This window comes from Canis aureus, chromosome 32 (assembly GCF_053574225.1).
Source record: "Canis aureus isolate CA01 chromosome 32, VMU_Caureus_v.1.0, whole genome shotgun sequence".
Lineage (NCBI taxonomy): Eukaryota > Metazoa > Chordata > Mammalia > Carnivora > Canidae > Canis > Canis aureus.
In genome coordinates, this window is record NC_135642.1 from 36,280,714 (window position 1) to 36,295,189 (window position 14,476).

At 34.3% G+C, this 14,476-nt stretch overlaps 1 protein-coding gene across 23 annotated transcripts in view; it reads left to right on the forward strand.

The window, feature by feature from the left end:
- IQCH (IQ motif containing H) overlaps nucleotides 1–14,476 on the forward strand; it is a 213,427-nt gene that overhangs the window by 67,746 nt on the left and 131,205 nt on the right. For 19 of the 23 annotated variants that reach the window (XM_077881589.1, XM_077881590.1, XM_077881593.1 and 16 more), the window contains one exon: nucleotides 1,468–1,596. In XM_077881589.1, coding sequence (XP_077737715.1) covers nucleotides 1,468–1,596 — 129 coding nt within the window. Of the gene's footprint in view, nucleotides 1–1,467; nucleotides 1,603–2,628; nucleotides 2,975–3,172; nucleotides 3,501–14,476 lie in introns of those variants that run through there. The other 4 variants (XM_077881609.1, XM_077881606.1, XM_077881608.1 and 1 more) reach the window with 4 other exon arrangements.

A 14,476-nucleotide genomic window follows, 5' to 3' on the forward strand; every position in this document is an offset into this window, starting at 1 on the left:
AAGCCTTCTTGAACTCCCTAATCCCCTAGTGATCATTTCTCTGAATTCCTAGAACACTAGACTTTAGCATCCTTGATAGAACATACATCGTCATCGAGGTCCTAAGACAAACAGAAACAGTATCTGTTCCCCTTAGGATTTGGGCCAATTTCTTCAACTTAGTCTAGCTTGGTACACAGCTTGCAGACAAGGATTTCCTTGAGACCCAGAGTTCCTTACTTTCCTTCCTAGTACATAAGAGCAATAAGAAGCTGAAGCCCTATTACAAGTTTATTTCACATCTTCCCTGTGTTTCTGAGTTTCTGGCTTCAATACAATAGACCCACCTAAATGAACACATTGCCCCACCAGAAGGCTTTGCTCAATTATTCATTGATCCATTTATTTGTTTATTTATTTAATAGTCTCCTGTCCTTCAAAAGCCCTGGTTCCAGCCATGCTGACATAGTATGAGTTCTAGGAATTATAAATTAGGTGAATTAAGACTATCCATGTTGACTAGTTATGCTAAATTCACCTATGTGGGCAATCATGTCTTCTGGTGACATGAGAAATATCTAAAAATAATTTTCTTTTTTTTCTTTGTTTTTTTAGAGAGAGTGAGATTGAGAGAATGGGGCATGAGGGGCAGAGGGAGAGGGTAAGAGAGAATCTCAAGCAGGCTTTGCACCCAGCGTGGAGCCCAACACAGGGCTCAATATCATGACCCTGAGATCACGACCCTAATAAGATCATGACCTGAGCTGAAATCAAGAGTCAGCTGCTTAACTAAGCCACCCAGGTACCCCTAAAAATCACTTTCTTTTATAAAATATGACTTGTAACAATAGAGGAATAGTTGTAAGCACACAGATTTTCTTTCTTTCAGAACAAAACCTCTCCTTGGTTATGAAGACCGTGGACTTGATTCCTCCGCATTTTAAAAAGAGTAACAATGTTATTGATCATTGAAAATGTTAGGTATAAAGATGTTTTAGTTTGCACTGAAGTTATATTTCTACCTTAAAATGAAATTATCTTAATACAAGTTTATTTTATCATAGCATTATTGGAAATGCCATTTTATCTTGGGTTATAATATTAGGCTTAAATGAATGTGCACAACAGTGGTTTCTTCATGCAAAGGATTAAAGCACTAGATGTGCTCTCACAAATAAGAAGATGAATAGAGTAAGTTTTACCTGTGAAATTCATGGAGCTCAGACTTTGTAGAAATGCTTGGAGTTGGGCAGCCTGGGTGGCTCAGTGATTTAGCACTGCCTTCAGCCCAGGGCATGGTCCTGGAGACCTGGGATCTAGTCCCATATCCGGGTCCCCACGGGGAGCCTGCTTCTCCCTCTGCCTGTGTCTCTGCCTCTCTCTCTGTGTCTCTCATGAATAAATAAATAAAATCCTAAAAAAAAAAAAAAAAGAAAAGAAAAGAAATGCTTGGAGTTAAAATCATATTCTTCTAACCTTCCTTTTCAGGGATTTTGAGTATGATAGAACGAGGGCTGATTCCACCAACAGCAAGGATTACCTTTCAGAACCCACCCATTATACCAAGAGCAGCCCCTCTGCATAATTTGGATGAAGCTCATAAGATTCCAACTGCCGGTAAGATAGTCTTGCCTACATGCTTAGCTGGGGATACATAAGAATTACTTCTCACCAAAATCTAGTCTTCCGGTATCCAACTTTTATCTTCAATGATAGGGCAAAATGAAAGCTGTAATGGTTCTGAGTTTCACTTGACTGAATAAAGTAACTTTAGTCTCTTTGTCAAACACCTACACACAGCCTGTTGTTGTCTGTATGTTAGAAGGTTGGTATTTTCAAGGGGCCTGCAGCTCAGTTGGGAAAACAAGACAGAACAAAGATAAATAATAATACAAAGAAGCATAGCATAGAAACCAAATGGATGTTAAAGTCTAGTGCTACAGGTGTTCAAAGGCACAGCTGTGGAGGGGTGAGATAATAGACTTCAAAGAAGAGGCTGGATGAAATAGTATGTTCAAAAAAAGCACCAACCTGGGAATCTACTAAGTACTTGCAGAAGCCCAGGCAAGCCATTTACTTTCTCTGGGCTCCAGCTTTCCCCATTACAAAATGAGGGAGTTTGGGCTAAATGGACTCATCTGTTCAACAAGTATTTGCTGAATGCTTGCTTTATCAAAAGTAGCATTTAAGTGCTGGGGATCCAACAGAGAATAAGTCAGACAACATTTCTGCCCCCATGGTGTTTATATTCCAGTGGGAGAAACAGATAATAAGCAAGTGAGTAAATGAGAATTTAAACTAGTGGTAGGTGTTAGAAATAAAACAACATGAATGAGAGAGTGGTAAGGAGGTGGTTACTTTGCTTATGATGAAAGGGTTAGGGAATGCCTCTCAGAAGATATATGAGGCTTGAGTTGAGGTAGAAATGATCAGAAGAAGTCAGTCATGTAAAGATCTAGAGAAAAGCATTTCAGATACAGGCCAGCACAGATATAAGGGCCTAAGGACTAAGGAGGGGATGAACAAGGCTGGTCTAGCTAGAGAACCAAAAGGGAGGAAATGAGGTTGGAAAAGTAGAGGGGAATGATGACTTGGATGGAGCAGAGACTATGAGTTGTCCTCAATATTCATTCATTCCTACTTCCACAGTAATGGAGTCATGGATGGGCACATGTCAGCTTAGCTAAAGACATTTCCCAGGCTTCCTTTCAACTAGGTGTGTCCTGTGACCAGATTCTGGACAAAGAAGATGGAAGTGGAAGTGGGAAGGGAAACTTCTGAGCTGAATCTGTAAGAGAAGGGGAGCATGGTCTCCACCTTTCCTTTCTCCTCTCTGGCTAGCTGGGATGTAGATGTGATGGGCAAGCACATGAGAGCTACCTGTGAGGTAGAACTCCATGTTCCATCTCTGAGTCTGGCAGAGCTGCCCTGCCAACCTGGGACTGTCTTCTTTTCAACTCTTGTGTGTGAGAGAAATAAACTCTTAAACTCTTAATTTGTTTAAACCACTCTGTATTTTAGGATCTTTCTCTGTAAATATCTTTGACTATAGCAGAACCAGCATGGCAGCCTTTCAAACCATGATGAAGAGTTGGATTCAATCAAGTATAATAAGAACCCACTGAAAGGTTTAAATAAGAGGATGAGGTGATCTGATTTATATTGTAATAAGATCATTCTGACTGCTTTACAGATAATGAATCATAGGGGAGGAAGCAAGAGTGGAAGCAAGAAGACTAGTTCAAGGCTATTTCTGTAAACTAGGTGAGAAATAACAGTGGATTTGAGGAGGTGTCAGAGGATATAAAGAGAAGTGAAAAAAGTTAGGTAGAATTTTGGAGGTGGAGCCATGATGACTGGCTGGTGGATAGGAGGGAAAGAGAGACATTAAGGATAAATATGTATAAATGTATGAATGAATTATGTATGAATGTGCCCCAATTTTGTATCCATTCTACTGTTGATGGGAATTTCATGGTTTATAGTATAGGGCCATTAGGAATAAAGTACTATGAACATTCTCATACTTGTCTTTCAATGCACATATATATGCATTTCTGCCGGAAACATATCAAAAAGTAGAATTGCTTCGTCATAGAGTATACATATGCTCAGATTTAATAGATATTGCCAAGTGATTTTCCAAGGTGGTTATGCTGATTTATTTTCCTACTAGAAGTACATGTGAATTCCAGATAATATATATCTTTCTCAACATTTTATTTCAGTTTTATTTCTTTTTAAATTTTAGCCATCCTGATGAGTTTGTCGTGGTATCTCTTTGTGGGTTTAATCTTCACTTCCCTGATGATGAATAAACTTGAGCAGTTTTTTTGGAAAAGTGTATTCATCATTTGAGTATCCTCTTTTAAAAAGTGATTTAGGACTTTAACCTATTTTTTTAATGGATTTTCTTTCTTTTTCTTATAGAAACCATTTATACATTCTGGATTCTAATCTTTTATCAGTTGTATATATTGCAAATAATTTTTCCTAGTCTGTGGTTTGGCATTTCATTCTCCTACTGGTATCCTTTTATAATTGAATGTTTGACTTTGAGATCATTGTAGATTCACATAGAGTTGTAAGAAATAATATGGAGAGATCTCTTGCACTCTTAATAATAATGTATGGCAAAACTGTAGTGCAATATCGGCACAGCTAAGATATAGGATATTTTCTTCACCAGGAGAATACCTCATGTTGTCCTTTGATAGCCACACACACTCCTCTCCCACCCACACCCCTTCAACAATCCCTGCCAACAATAGTCTGCTCTCCATTTCTATAATTTGATCATTTCAAATATGTTAAATAAATGGATGCACGCAGTGTGTAACCTTTTGGAATTGGCTTTTGTCACTCAACATAATTCGTCCAGTTTGTTGCTTATATCAATGGTTTGTTTCTTGTTATTGCTGACTAGTACTCCATAATATGAGTGTAGTACAGATGTTAAACCATTCACTTATTGAAGGATATGATGTGGTTTGTTTCCTGTCTGGGGCTACTTTGAATAAAGCTGAATGTGAACCAGATTAATAGATTCATATCCAAATAACAGAGTATAAAAATGGGGGGAAATAGAAAATATACAGTTCAGAAACTTGACAAACCCTGCCTCAACCAAATGATCATGGTTAATATCACCAGTGATGCCATGTTGATAGCCTATGTCCTCTGATACGATGTGATAAAGAGGGTACTTCACCTCTGTGGTATTCTGCCGAAAACCCCATACCCTACTCTAACCATGAGAAAGATATCAGATAAATCCAAACTGAGAAAATTCTATAAAATATTGACTAATACTCCTTAAAACTATTAAGATCATGAAAAATAAGACTGAGAAACTGTCACAGACCAGAAGAGACTAAGAAGACATGATAGCTTAATACACTGTGATATCCTGTTCGATCTTGGAGCAGTAAAGGACAGTGTAAAAACTTAGTGATATCTGAATGAAGACTGGGATTTAGTTAATAGTAACATACAAATGATGGTTTCTTGTTTTGACAACTGTACTGTGGTAATGAAAGATATTAACATTAGGGGAAATTGAATGAGGGTGTACAGCAACTTTCCTGTACATCTAAAATTAGTCCAAATTTAAAGTTTGTTTTTTTTAAATATAAAAAATAAATGGTTGGAAAAGGCATCAATTAAATATAAATTTAAAATTAATAAAAAGGAGATAGACAGGAAAAGATACACCATGCAAAAAATAATCAAAAAAATCTAGATTGCCTCCATTAATATCAGATGAACAAGAACACTGGCAAGGATAAAGAGGGATATCAGTGATAAAAGGAACAATTCAGCAAAAAGAAATAACAATCCTAACTGTGTATGTACCTAACAATAGAGATTCAAAATACTTGAAGCAAAAATCAGTAACAATATAGATGACTTGAACATTATCAACCTATTTTAACACATCTAAGGAATTAAAACAAATAGCAGAATGCTTGCTCATTCATTTCAAATGCACATAGACCATTCAGCAAAACAGACCATATTCTGGACCATAAAAAATATTTTAATGAACTTAAAGAACGTAAATTATACAAAATATGTTCTCTCACCATAACGTAGTTAAACCAGAAATGAATTAGAGAAAACTATATCAAAAAATTCCCAAATACTTGCAAATTAAAGAACATACTTTTAAATAACCCATTGGTCAAAGTGGAAATTACAAGGATATTTAAAAATATTTTTAATTGAATGAAAAATAACACAACATATAAAAATTTATAGAATGCAACTAAAATAGTATTTATATAGAAAATTATAGCATTAGATATTTATATTAGAAAGTAAGATCTCAAATTAATTATCTAAGCCTCAACTTTAAGAAACTAGAAAAAGAAAAGCAAATTATACCAAAAGCAAGCAGAAAGAAATAATAGAAATGAAAATAAAAGGCAATGAAATTTAAAATAGATAAAAATAGAGAAATTTATTGAAACCAAAATATGTTTCTTGGAAAATATCAACAAAATTGGTAAACCTCTAGCCTAACAAAAGACTATCAAATATAAAAAGAGAGAAGGCACAAATAACCAATACCACAAATGAAAGGGAGACATCATAACAATTAATATAGACATTTACAGGATGATATGAGAACATAAATAGCTTTATGACCATAAACTGGAAAACTCAGACTAATTGAAAAACTCTTAAAAGACAGATATTATCGGGCAGCCCTGGTGGCCCAGCAGTTTAGTGCTGCCTTCGGCCCAGGATGTGATTCTGGAGACCCGGGATCAAGTCCCACATTGGGCTCCCTGCATGGAGCCTGCTTCTCCCTCTGCCTGTGTCTCTGCCTCTCCCTCTCTCTCTCTGTCTCTCATGAATAAATAAATAAAATCTTAAAAAAAGAAAGACAGATACTATCAAAGCTCACTCAAGAAGAAACAGATGATCTAATTAGTCCTATATCTATTAAGGTAATTTAATTTGTACTTAAAAACTTTCTAAGAAAGAAAACACTAGTTCCAGATGGCATCCCTGGTGAGTTCTACCAAACAATTAAGAAAGAAATATTGTCAATTCTACACAAATTCTTCTAGAAAATAGAATAAGAGAAAACACTCCTCAGACCATTTTTATGAAGTCAGCATCACCCTGATACCACAACCAGACAGCGACATTAGAAGACAAGAAAACCACACTCTGTTACTCTTCATGAAAAACAGATATAAAAATCCTCCACAAAAAAAAAAATCCTCCACAAAAGATTAGCAAATTGAATCCCACAATATAAAAAAATAATAATATGCCATGACCATGTAGGGTTTATCCTAAGAATGCAAGACTGTTTCAACATTTAAAAAATCAATGTAAATCATCATATCAATAAACTGAAGAACCATATCACCATCTCCATCTTAATACATAAAAAATAAAATTCAACATCCATTAAACAACAATACATTTTTTAAAGACTAAAGCAAACTAAAAATATAAGGGATCTTTCTCAGCCTGATATAAGGCATCTACAGCTGAAATCATACTTAATAGTGACAGACCAACTGCTTTCACTATAAGATCAGGAACAAGGCAAGAATGTCCACTCTTACCACAGCTATTCAACATTGTATGGAAGGTCCTAGCCAATACAATTAGTTAAAAAAAAGAAAGAAAGAAAGAAAGAAAGAAAGAAAGAAAGAAAGAAAGAAAGAAAGAAAGAAAGAAAGAAAGAAAGAAAGAAAAAAGAATAGAAAATAAAGAAATTAAACTCTCTTTTTATAAATAGAATGATTACTACATAGAAAATTTGAAATACAAAAAACAATAGAATAAATAAGAGTTTAGCATGGTTTCAGGATAACAGATTAATATGTAAAAATTAACTGAGTTTCTATATAGTAGAAATGAACAATTGGAAATTGAATTTTAAAAAAACAATGCCAGGGTGCCTGGCTGGCTCAGTCAAAAGAGCTCATGCAACTCTTGATCTCAGGGCCATGAATTTGAGCCCCACATTCAGTGTACACTCTACTTAAAACAACAACAACAACAAAAACAATGTCACTAAAATGATACAAAACAATTAAATACTTAGGAATAAAACAAAAAAAATGTGTAAGATCTATATGCTAAAAACTCCAAAACGCTAATGAAAAAATGTTCAAATAAGACCTAAATAAATGGAAAGGTAATCCATGTTTATGGATTAGAAGACTCAATATTGTTATGTTAATCATCCCAAAGTTGTCTATAAACTCAATGCAATCCAAATCAAGATCAATAGAATTTTTTGTAGAAATTGACAAGCCAATTCTAAAATTTATATGGAGAAGCAAAGATGGTACAATAGCCAAAATAATTCTGAAAAAGGAGAGTATCATTGGAGGATTCATGTTATCTGAGTTAGTATAAAGTTATAATTATTAGGACAGTGTGGTAGTAGCAAAAGGATAAATACAGAGATCCATTGAGCAGAATAGAGAGTTCAGGAGTCGATCTATACATACATGGTCGATTGATTTTCAACAAGGACACAAAGGCAATTCAATGGAGAAAGGATAGTCTTTTCAATAAATGGTGCTGGAACGATGGAAGATAGATATATAGAGACATTTCACCCATACCATACACCATGTATAAAAGTTTACTCAAGATGGATCATAGAACTAAATGGAAAGTCTAAAACTAAGAACTTTTAGAAGAAGACAAAAGGGGGAAATTTTTGTTTCCTTGGATTAGTGAAAGATTTCTTAAATATCACAAATCCATAAGAGTAAAAAAATAGCATACTTCACCAAAATTTAAAACTTCTACTCTTTGAAAGACAATATTAAGAAAATGAAAAGAAAAGCTACAGACTGGGAATTCATATTTCAAAACATATTGAAATATATTAAATAATTTTTGTCCAGAAGATATAAAGAACTCTTGAAATTCAATAAGAAAACAAGCGACTCAATAACCTAACAGACAAAGGATTAGAACAAAAATGTTACCAAAGAAGATATATGATGGTAGATAAGTAAGTGAAAGCATGCTTAACATAATTAATTACTAGGGAAATACAAATTAAAACAAGTCTTAATATATTTAAGATAACTGAAATCATACCATGCATCTTTTCTAATCAGAATGGTATGAAACTAGAAATCAGTTATAAGAGAAAAACTGGAAAATTCACAAATATGTGCTGCTTAAACAACATGCTCCTGAACAATCAGTGGGTCAGGAAGAAATCAAAAGGCAGTAAAAAAAAAAAAATCTTGAGACAAAAATTGAAACACAACATCACCTATGGGATGCAAAAAAAAAAAAAAAAAAAAAAAAACAGTTCTAAGAGAGAAGCTTAAGCAATAAACACCTACACTAAGGAAACAGAAAGATCTCAAATAAGCAACCTAACTTAACACCTTAAAAAACTAGAAAAAGAAGAATATACTAAGCTCAAGTTTATAAGGAAGTAAATAACAAAGATCAGAGTGGAAATAAACAGAGACTAGAAAGATAAAAGAAAATATCAATAAAATGAAGAGGTGGTTTTTTTGAAAAGATAAACAAAACTGACAAACCTCTAGCTAGACAAACTAAGAAAAAAAAGAGAAGGCTCAAATAAAATCAGAAATGAAAGTGGAGACATTACAAGTGATGATAATGCAGAAATACTAAGGATCATAAGAAATCACTATGAGTGGGGGTGCCTATGTGGCTCAGTTGGTTAAGTATCTGAGTTCGGCTTAGGTCATGATCTCAGGGTCCTGGGTTCCAGCTCCATACCCAGCTCTGTACTCAGTGGGGAGTCTGCTCCTCCCCTTCCCTCTCCTTTTGCCCCTCCCCCTACTCATGCTAGCTGTCTCTGTCTCTCAAATAAATAGTCTTTTAAAAAAAGACAAATTACTATGAACAATTATATACCGAGATTTAGATAGCTTAGAAGAAATGGATAGATTTCTAGAAACATAAACTTACAAAGTTTGAATCATGAAGAAATAGAAAATCTGAAGAGACCAATTACTAGTAAGGGGATTGAATGAATAATCAAAAACTTCCCCATAAAGAAAAGTCCAGGATCAGAAGGCTTCACTGGTAAATTCTATCAAGCATTTAAAGAAAAAATTTTGCCAATCCTTCTCAAATTCCTTAAAAACAAATAGAATAGGGGCATTTCCAGACTCATTTTGTAAGGCCAGCATTATCCTCAGACCAAAGCAGACAAGAAAAGAAAATTACAGGCCAACATTCCTGATAAACAAAGATTCAAAAAAATCATTAATAAAATATTAGCAAACTCATTTTACAACACATTTAAAGAACCATACACCATGATCAAGTGAGATTTATTCCTGGATACAAGGATGATTCAACATATGTAAATAAATAAAGGTAATATATCACATTAACAAAATGAAGGATAAAAATCATATGATCATCTCAATGGATACAGAAAAAGCATTTGACAAAATTCAGTATCCTTTCACAAGCAAAACTCTCAATAAATTGTATATAGAAGAAATTCACTTCAACATAATAAAAGCTAACATTATACTCAATGACAAAAAGCTATAAGTTTTTTCTCTAAGATCAGGAACAAGACAAGGATGTCCAGCCTTGCCATTTTTATTCAACATACTTCTAGAAGCCCTAGCCAGAGCAATAAGGCAAGAAAAAGAAATAAAAAACAGAAAGGAAGAAGTAAAATTATCTCTGCAAACGACATATTCTGTATAGAAAACCTTAAGGACACCACCAAAAAGTGCTTAGAAGTAATAAATGAGCTCAGTAAAGCTGTAGGATACAAAATCAACACAAAAATTAATTGCATTTCTATACACTAAAATGGAATTGTCAGAAAGAGAAATTAAAAAAATAATCTCCTTTACAATAGCATAAGTAAAATACTTAGGAATAAGTTTAACCAAGCAAATGAAAGACCTATATACTGAAAACTATAAAACACTGATGAAGGAAACTGAAGAGGACGCAAATAAATGGAAACATATTCCATGTTCATGAATTAGAAGAACTAATTTTGTTAAAAGGCTATACCACTCAAAGCAAACTATAGACTTGGTGCAACCCCTATTAAATTCCAATGGCATTTTTAAAATAAAAATAGAAGAAACAATCCTAATATTTATGTGGAACCACAAAAAACCCTAACTAGGGAAAACAATCTTGAAAAAGAAGAAAACTGGAGATACCACATTTCTTGATTCCAAACTATATTACAAAGCTTTGATAATCAAAACAGAATGGTAGTGGCATTAAAAACAGATACATAGATCAATAGAACAGAATAGAGAATCCAGAAATAAAACTATGTTTTTATGGTCAATTAATTACTGTTTCAACAAAGGATCCAAGAATATATAATGGGAAAAGGATAATTTCATCAGTAAATGGTATTGGGAAAACTGGACAGCAATGGTAAAAAGAATGAAACTGGACCACGATCTTGTATCATACACAAAAATTAATTCAAAATGGATTAAAGACCTCAACATAATTCCTGAAACCATAAAACTCCTAGAAGAAAGCACAGGGATAAGCTCAATGATTTTTTGAATTTGAAACGAAAAGCAAAGGCAACAAAAGCCAAAATAAAAAAGGAGCCTACATCAAACTAAAATGCTTCTGCATGGCAAAAGAAACCACCAACAAAATAAAAAGTTAGCTTTTGGAATGGGATAAAATATTTGCAACCCACAAATCCAATAAAGGGTTAATATACAAAATATATTAAGAAACTCCTACAACTCAATAGCCCAAAAACAAAACAAAACAAAACAAAAGAGCAAAACAAACAAACAAAAAAAACCAAATAACCCAATTTAAAAATCAGAAAAGGACCTGAACAGACATTTTTCCAAAGAAGATGAACAAAGGGCCAACAGGGACATGCAAAGGTGCTCAACCTCATTAATCATCAGGGAAATGCAAATCACCACCACAATGAGCTATCGCCTCACACCTGTCAGAAGGGCTAGCATCGAAAAGACAAGAGAACAAAGACTAGCAGGTGGTGGAGAAAAGGGAATCATTGTGTACTGTTGGTGAAAATGTAAACTAGTAAAGCTACTAAGGGAAATAGTATGGAAGTTTCTCCGGAAATTAAAAATAGAACTACCATCTCATCAGCAATCTCACTTTGGGGTATAAAGGAAACAAAATCATTATCTCAAGAGATATCTGTACTCCCATGTTCACTGCAGCACTATTCATAATAGCTAAGTATGGACACTATTTACATGTCTGTAGATGGATGAATGGAAATGTGATACATACATACACACACATATATAACACAAATATATATATAGAAATATATATTTATATATATAGTGTGTATATATATATATATATATATATATATAGTGTTCATCTTTTAAAAAGAAGGAAATCCTGCCATTTGCAACAACATGGATGAATCTGGAGGGTGTTATGTTAAGTGAAATAAGCCAGTCAGAGAAAGACTAAATGCTGCATGGTATCTCTCATATTTGGAATTTTTTAAAAAGTTAAATTTATAGGAACAGTAGAAAAATGATTGCCAAGGACTGAGAGGTGGGTAGAGGTTGGTAAAAAGGGTATGAACTTTCAGCTATAAAATGAATAATGTCTGAAGATCTAATGTAAGGCATGGTGACTAGAGTCGATAATGATATATTGCATAATTGACACTTGCTAAGAGAGTAGAACTTAAATGTTCCATTAATTTAAAAAAAAGATAAGTGAGATGATGGATGTGTTAATTAACTAGATGGGAGGGAATCCTTCCATTCTACATACATATATCAACCCCCGCAATGTACACTCTAAATATATTATAGTTTTTATATGTCAATTATATGTCAGTTATACCTCAATAAAACTGAAATTTAAAAATAGAGAGGGCACAAATAATATTAAAATGAAAAAAGATACATAGAATTTTTTAGAAATAGTATGATAGGTCTATGCCAATATGTATTTTTTTCAATGAAAGGAGGATAATTGCCAAAATTAACTCAAGAGAAAGTATAAAACTTAAAGAAAACAATACCATTAGATTATTTGAATTGGTGGTCAAAAATATATCTCTGTCTTAAACAACACATGTGGATGTGTGCACACATATACGTACACAAAAATATACCAGAGGAAAAAGGGCCTCAGGCCTTTGATAGACGACTTTTACCAACCTAAAAGATCAGTGATCCTTGCCTTAAACCATTCCATAGAAAAAGAAAAGCTTGCCAAGTGATTTTATGAAGCTATTACTTTGGTATCAAAACTGGATGAGGATAGTGCCAAAAAAAAAAAAAAAAAGTTCGATCTCAGGAACACAGAGGCAAATATTCTAAATAAAAGTTAGCTTTTTAACCTTCATTGTGATAAGGAAGAATGTGAGGAAAAGTCAACATTAGAAAAATCAAACAAGACCTCTGAGCAGATTGGAAGTATGAGAGGATTTTCTGACCCTGATGACTGCCTTCAACGAAAACCCCAGAGCCAACAATATTCTTACTAGGCAAACTTGGGAAGCATTCTATCTTTCCATGAAAAGCAGAGACGGTTCCAGAGTGACCACAGCTGCCACCGTCCTTGAGGCTCTGGTACACACAATAAGACAAAGAATGGAATGGAGACAAGGTGGTGGGGGAGAAAGGGGCATCAGCCAGGAACATATGGGACTGCAAATATCAGAAAACCTAACCACCAGTGGCTTAAACAATGAGGAGTTCATTAGTTTCACATGTAAGAATTCAGGATGTAGGCAGTGTAGGGCCGGTGGTACTCATCAAAAGAATTGGAATAGCTCTCTTTCTGCTTTATCTTCTTTGGATGTTTGATTTCAGCCTCATGCTTGCCACTTCATGGCTATAACGCCTCCTGCAGATTTGGGTCTTAATGTACATATTCAGTGCAGGAAGGGGGGAAAAAGTGGTACCAGTCTCTTCCCAGAAACCCCTGGATGGACTTCCCCTTACAGCTCACCGGTCATGTGGTTACTGTGAGCTATAAGAAAGTCTGGGAAAGTCAATGTCTAGGGATAGGATTAGGGTTAGGGTTAGGATTTGGGATATATATATATAAATTCTTAGTATTGTAAGTTATGCCTGGTACAACCCGTTCATGAAAATTCTTTGTTGGATATTAAATATATTTACTATTTGGGCCATACTCACTCTAAAACATTTGTTGTATATCTAAAATTAAAATTTAACTGTGTGTCCCCTAAAAGATTTTTTTTTTTTTTTTTTTGCTAAATCTGGCATCCCTAGGAGCTGGGCATATTGGGGGAAAAATGAGGTTCTAAAATTAGCAAGAAAGAAGGACTATTGGGCAGGTAGATATCAGTAACTACCATAGAAACATACAGGTTTATCCAGAAAGACAAGATCTTTTTCCCTGGACATTAACTCTGGCAAAGCTCATCATACAGATTTTTCCAGAAGGAAAACTGAGTAGCAAATTATAGGCAGTATCTTATGATGCAATTTTGGTGAAGACATAGATACATTTTTCAAATGCATGTGTCCCTTAAAATTTAAGGCTACATGCAGTTATAATTCAGTAACAGAATTTCTGCAGGTAACCAAGAAAAACTTTTTAAAATTTTTAGATATACCATTAACTGTGGATCACTCATATGAAATTACAAATATTTTAGATCTTTATCTACCAGATTTCATTAAAAATTTACTGAAATTCTTTTTTAAATTATGCCTATTTAAAAACTTGGCAGCTGCTGTTTTGTTTCAACATGAAAACCTAACCATAAATCTCACTTCTCTGTAGGAACCTGATAATTTAACCAAAAGTAAACCGAGCCTGCAGACAATAGGAATAACAGGATTTATGGGTGAATCAGTGGATTTCAGGCAGCCCAAGTGCAGGATATGGACTGGCTTTCAGAAGTGGGAGGGCATAGTCCAAGGGAACAACACAACAGGAGAGCATAGAGGTCAAGGCAACACTTGTAGGCTTAAAATGGAGTCTTCAAACACTAGCCACATGCCAGTCTCAGGGAAGGTGATGG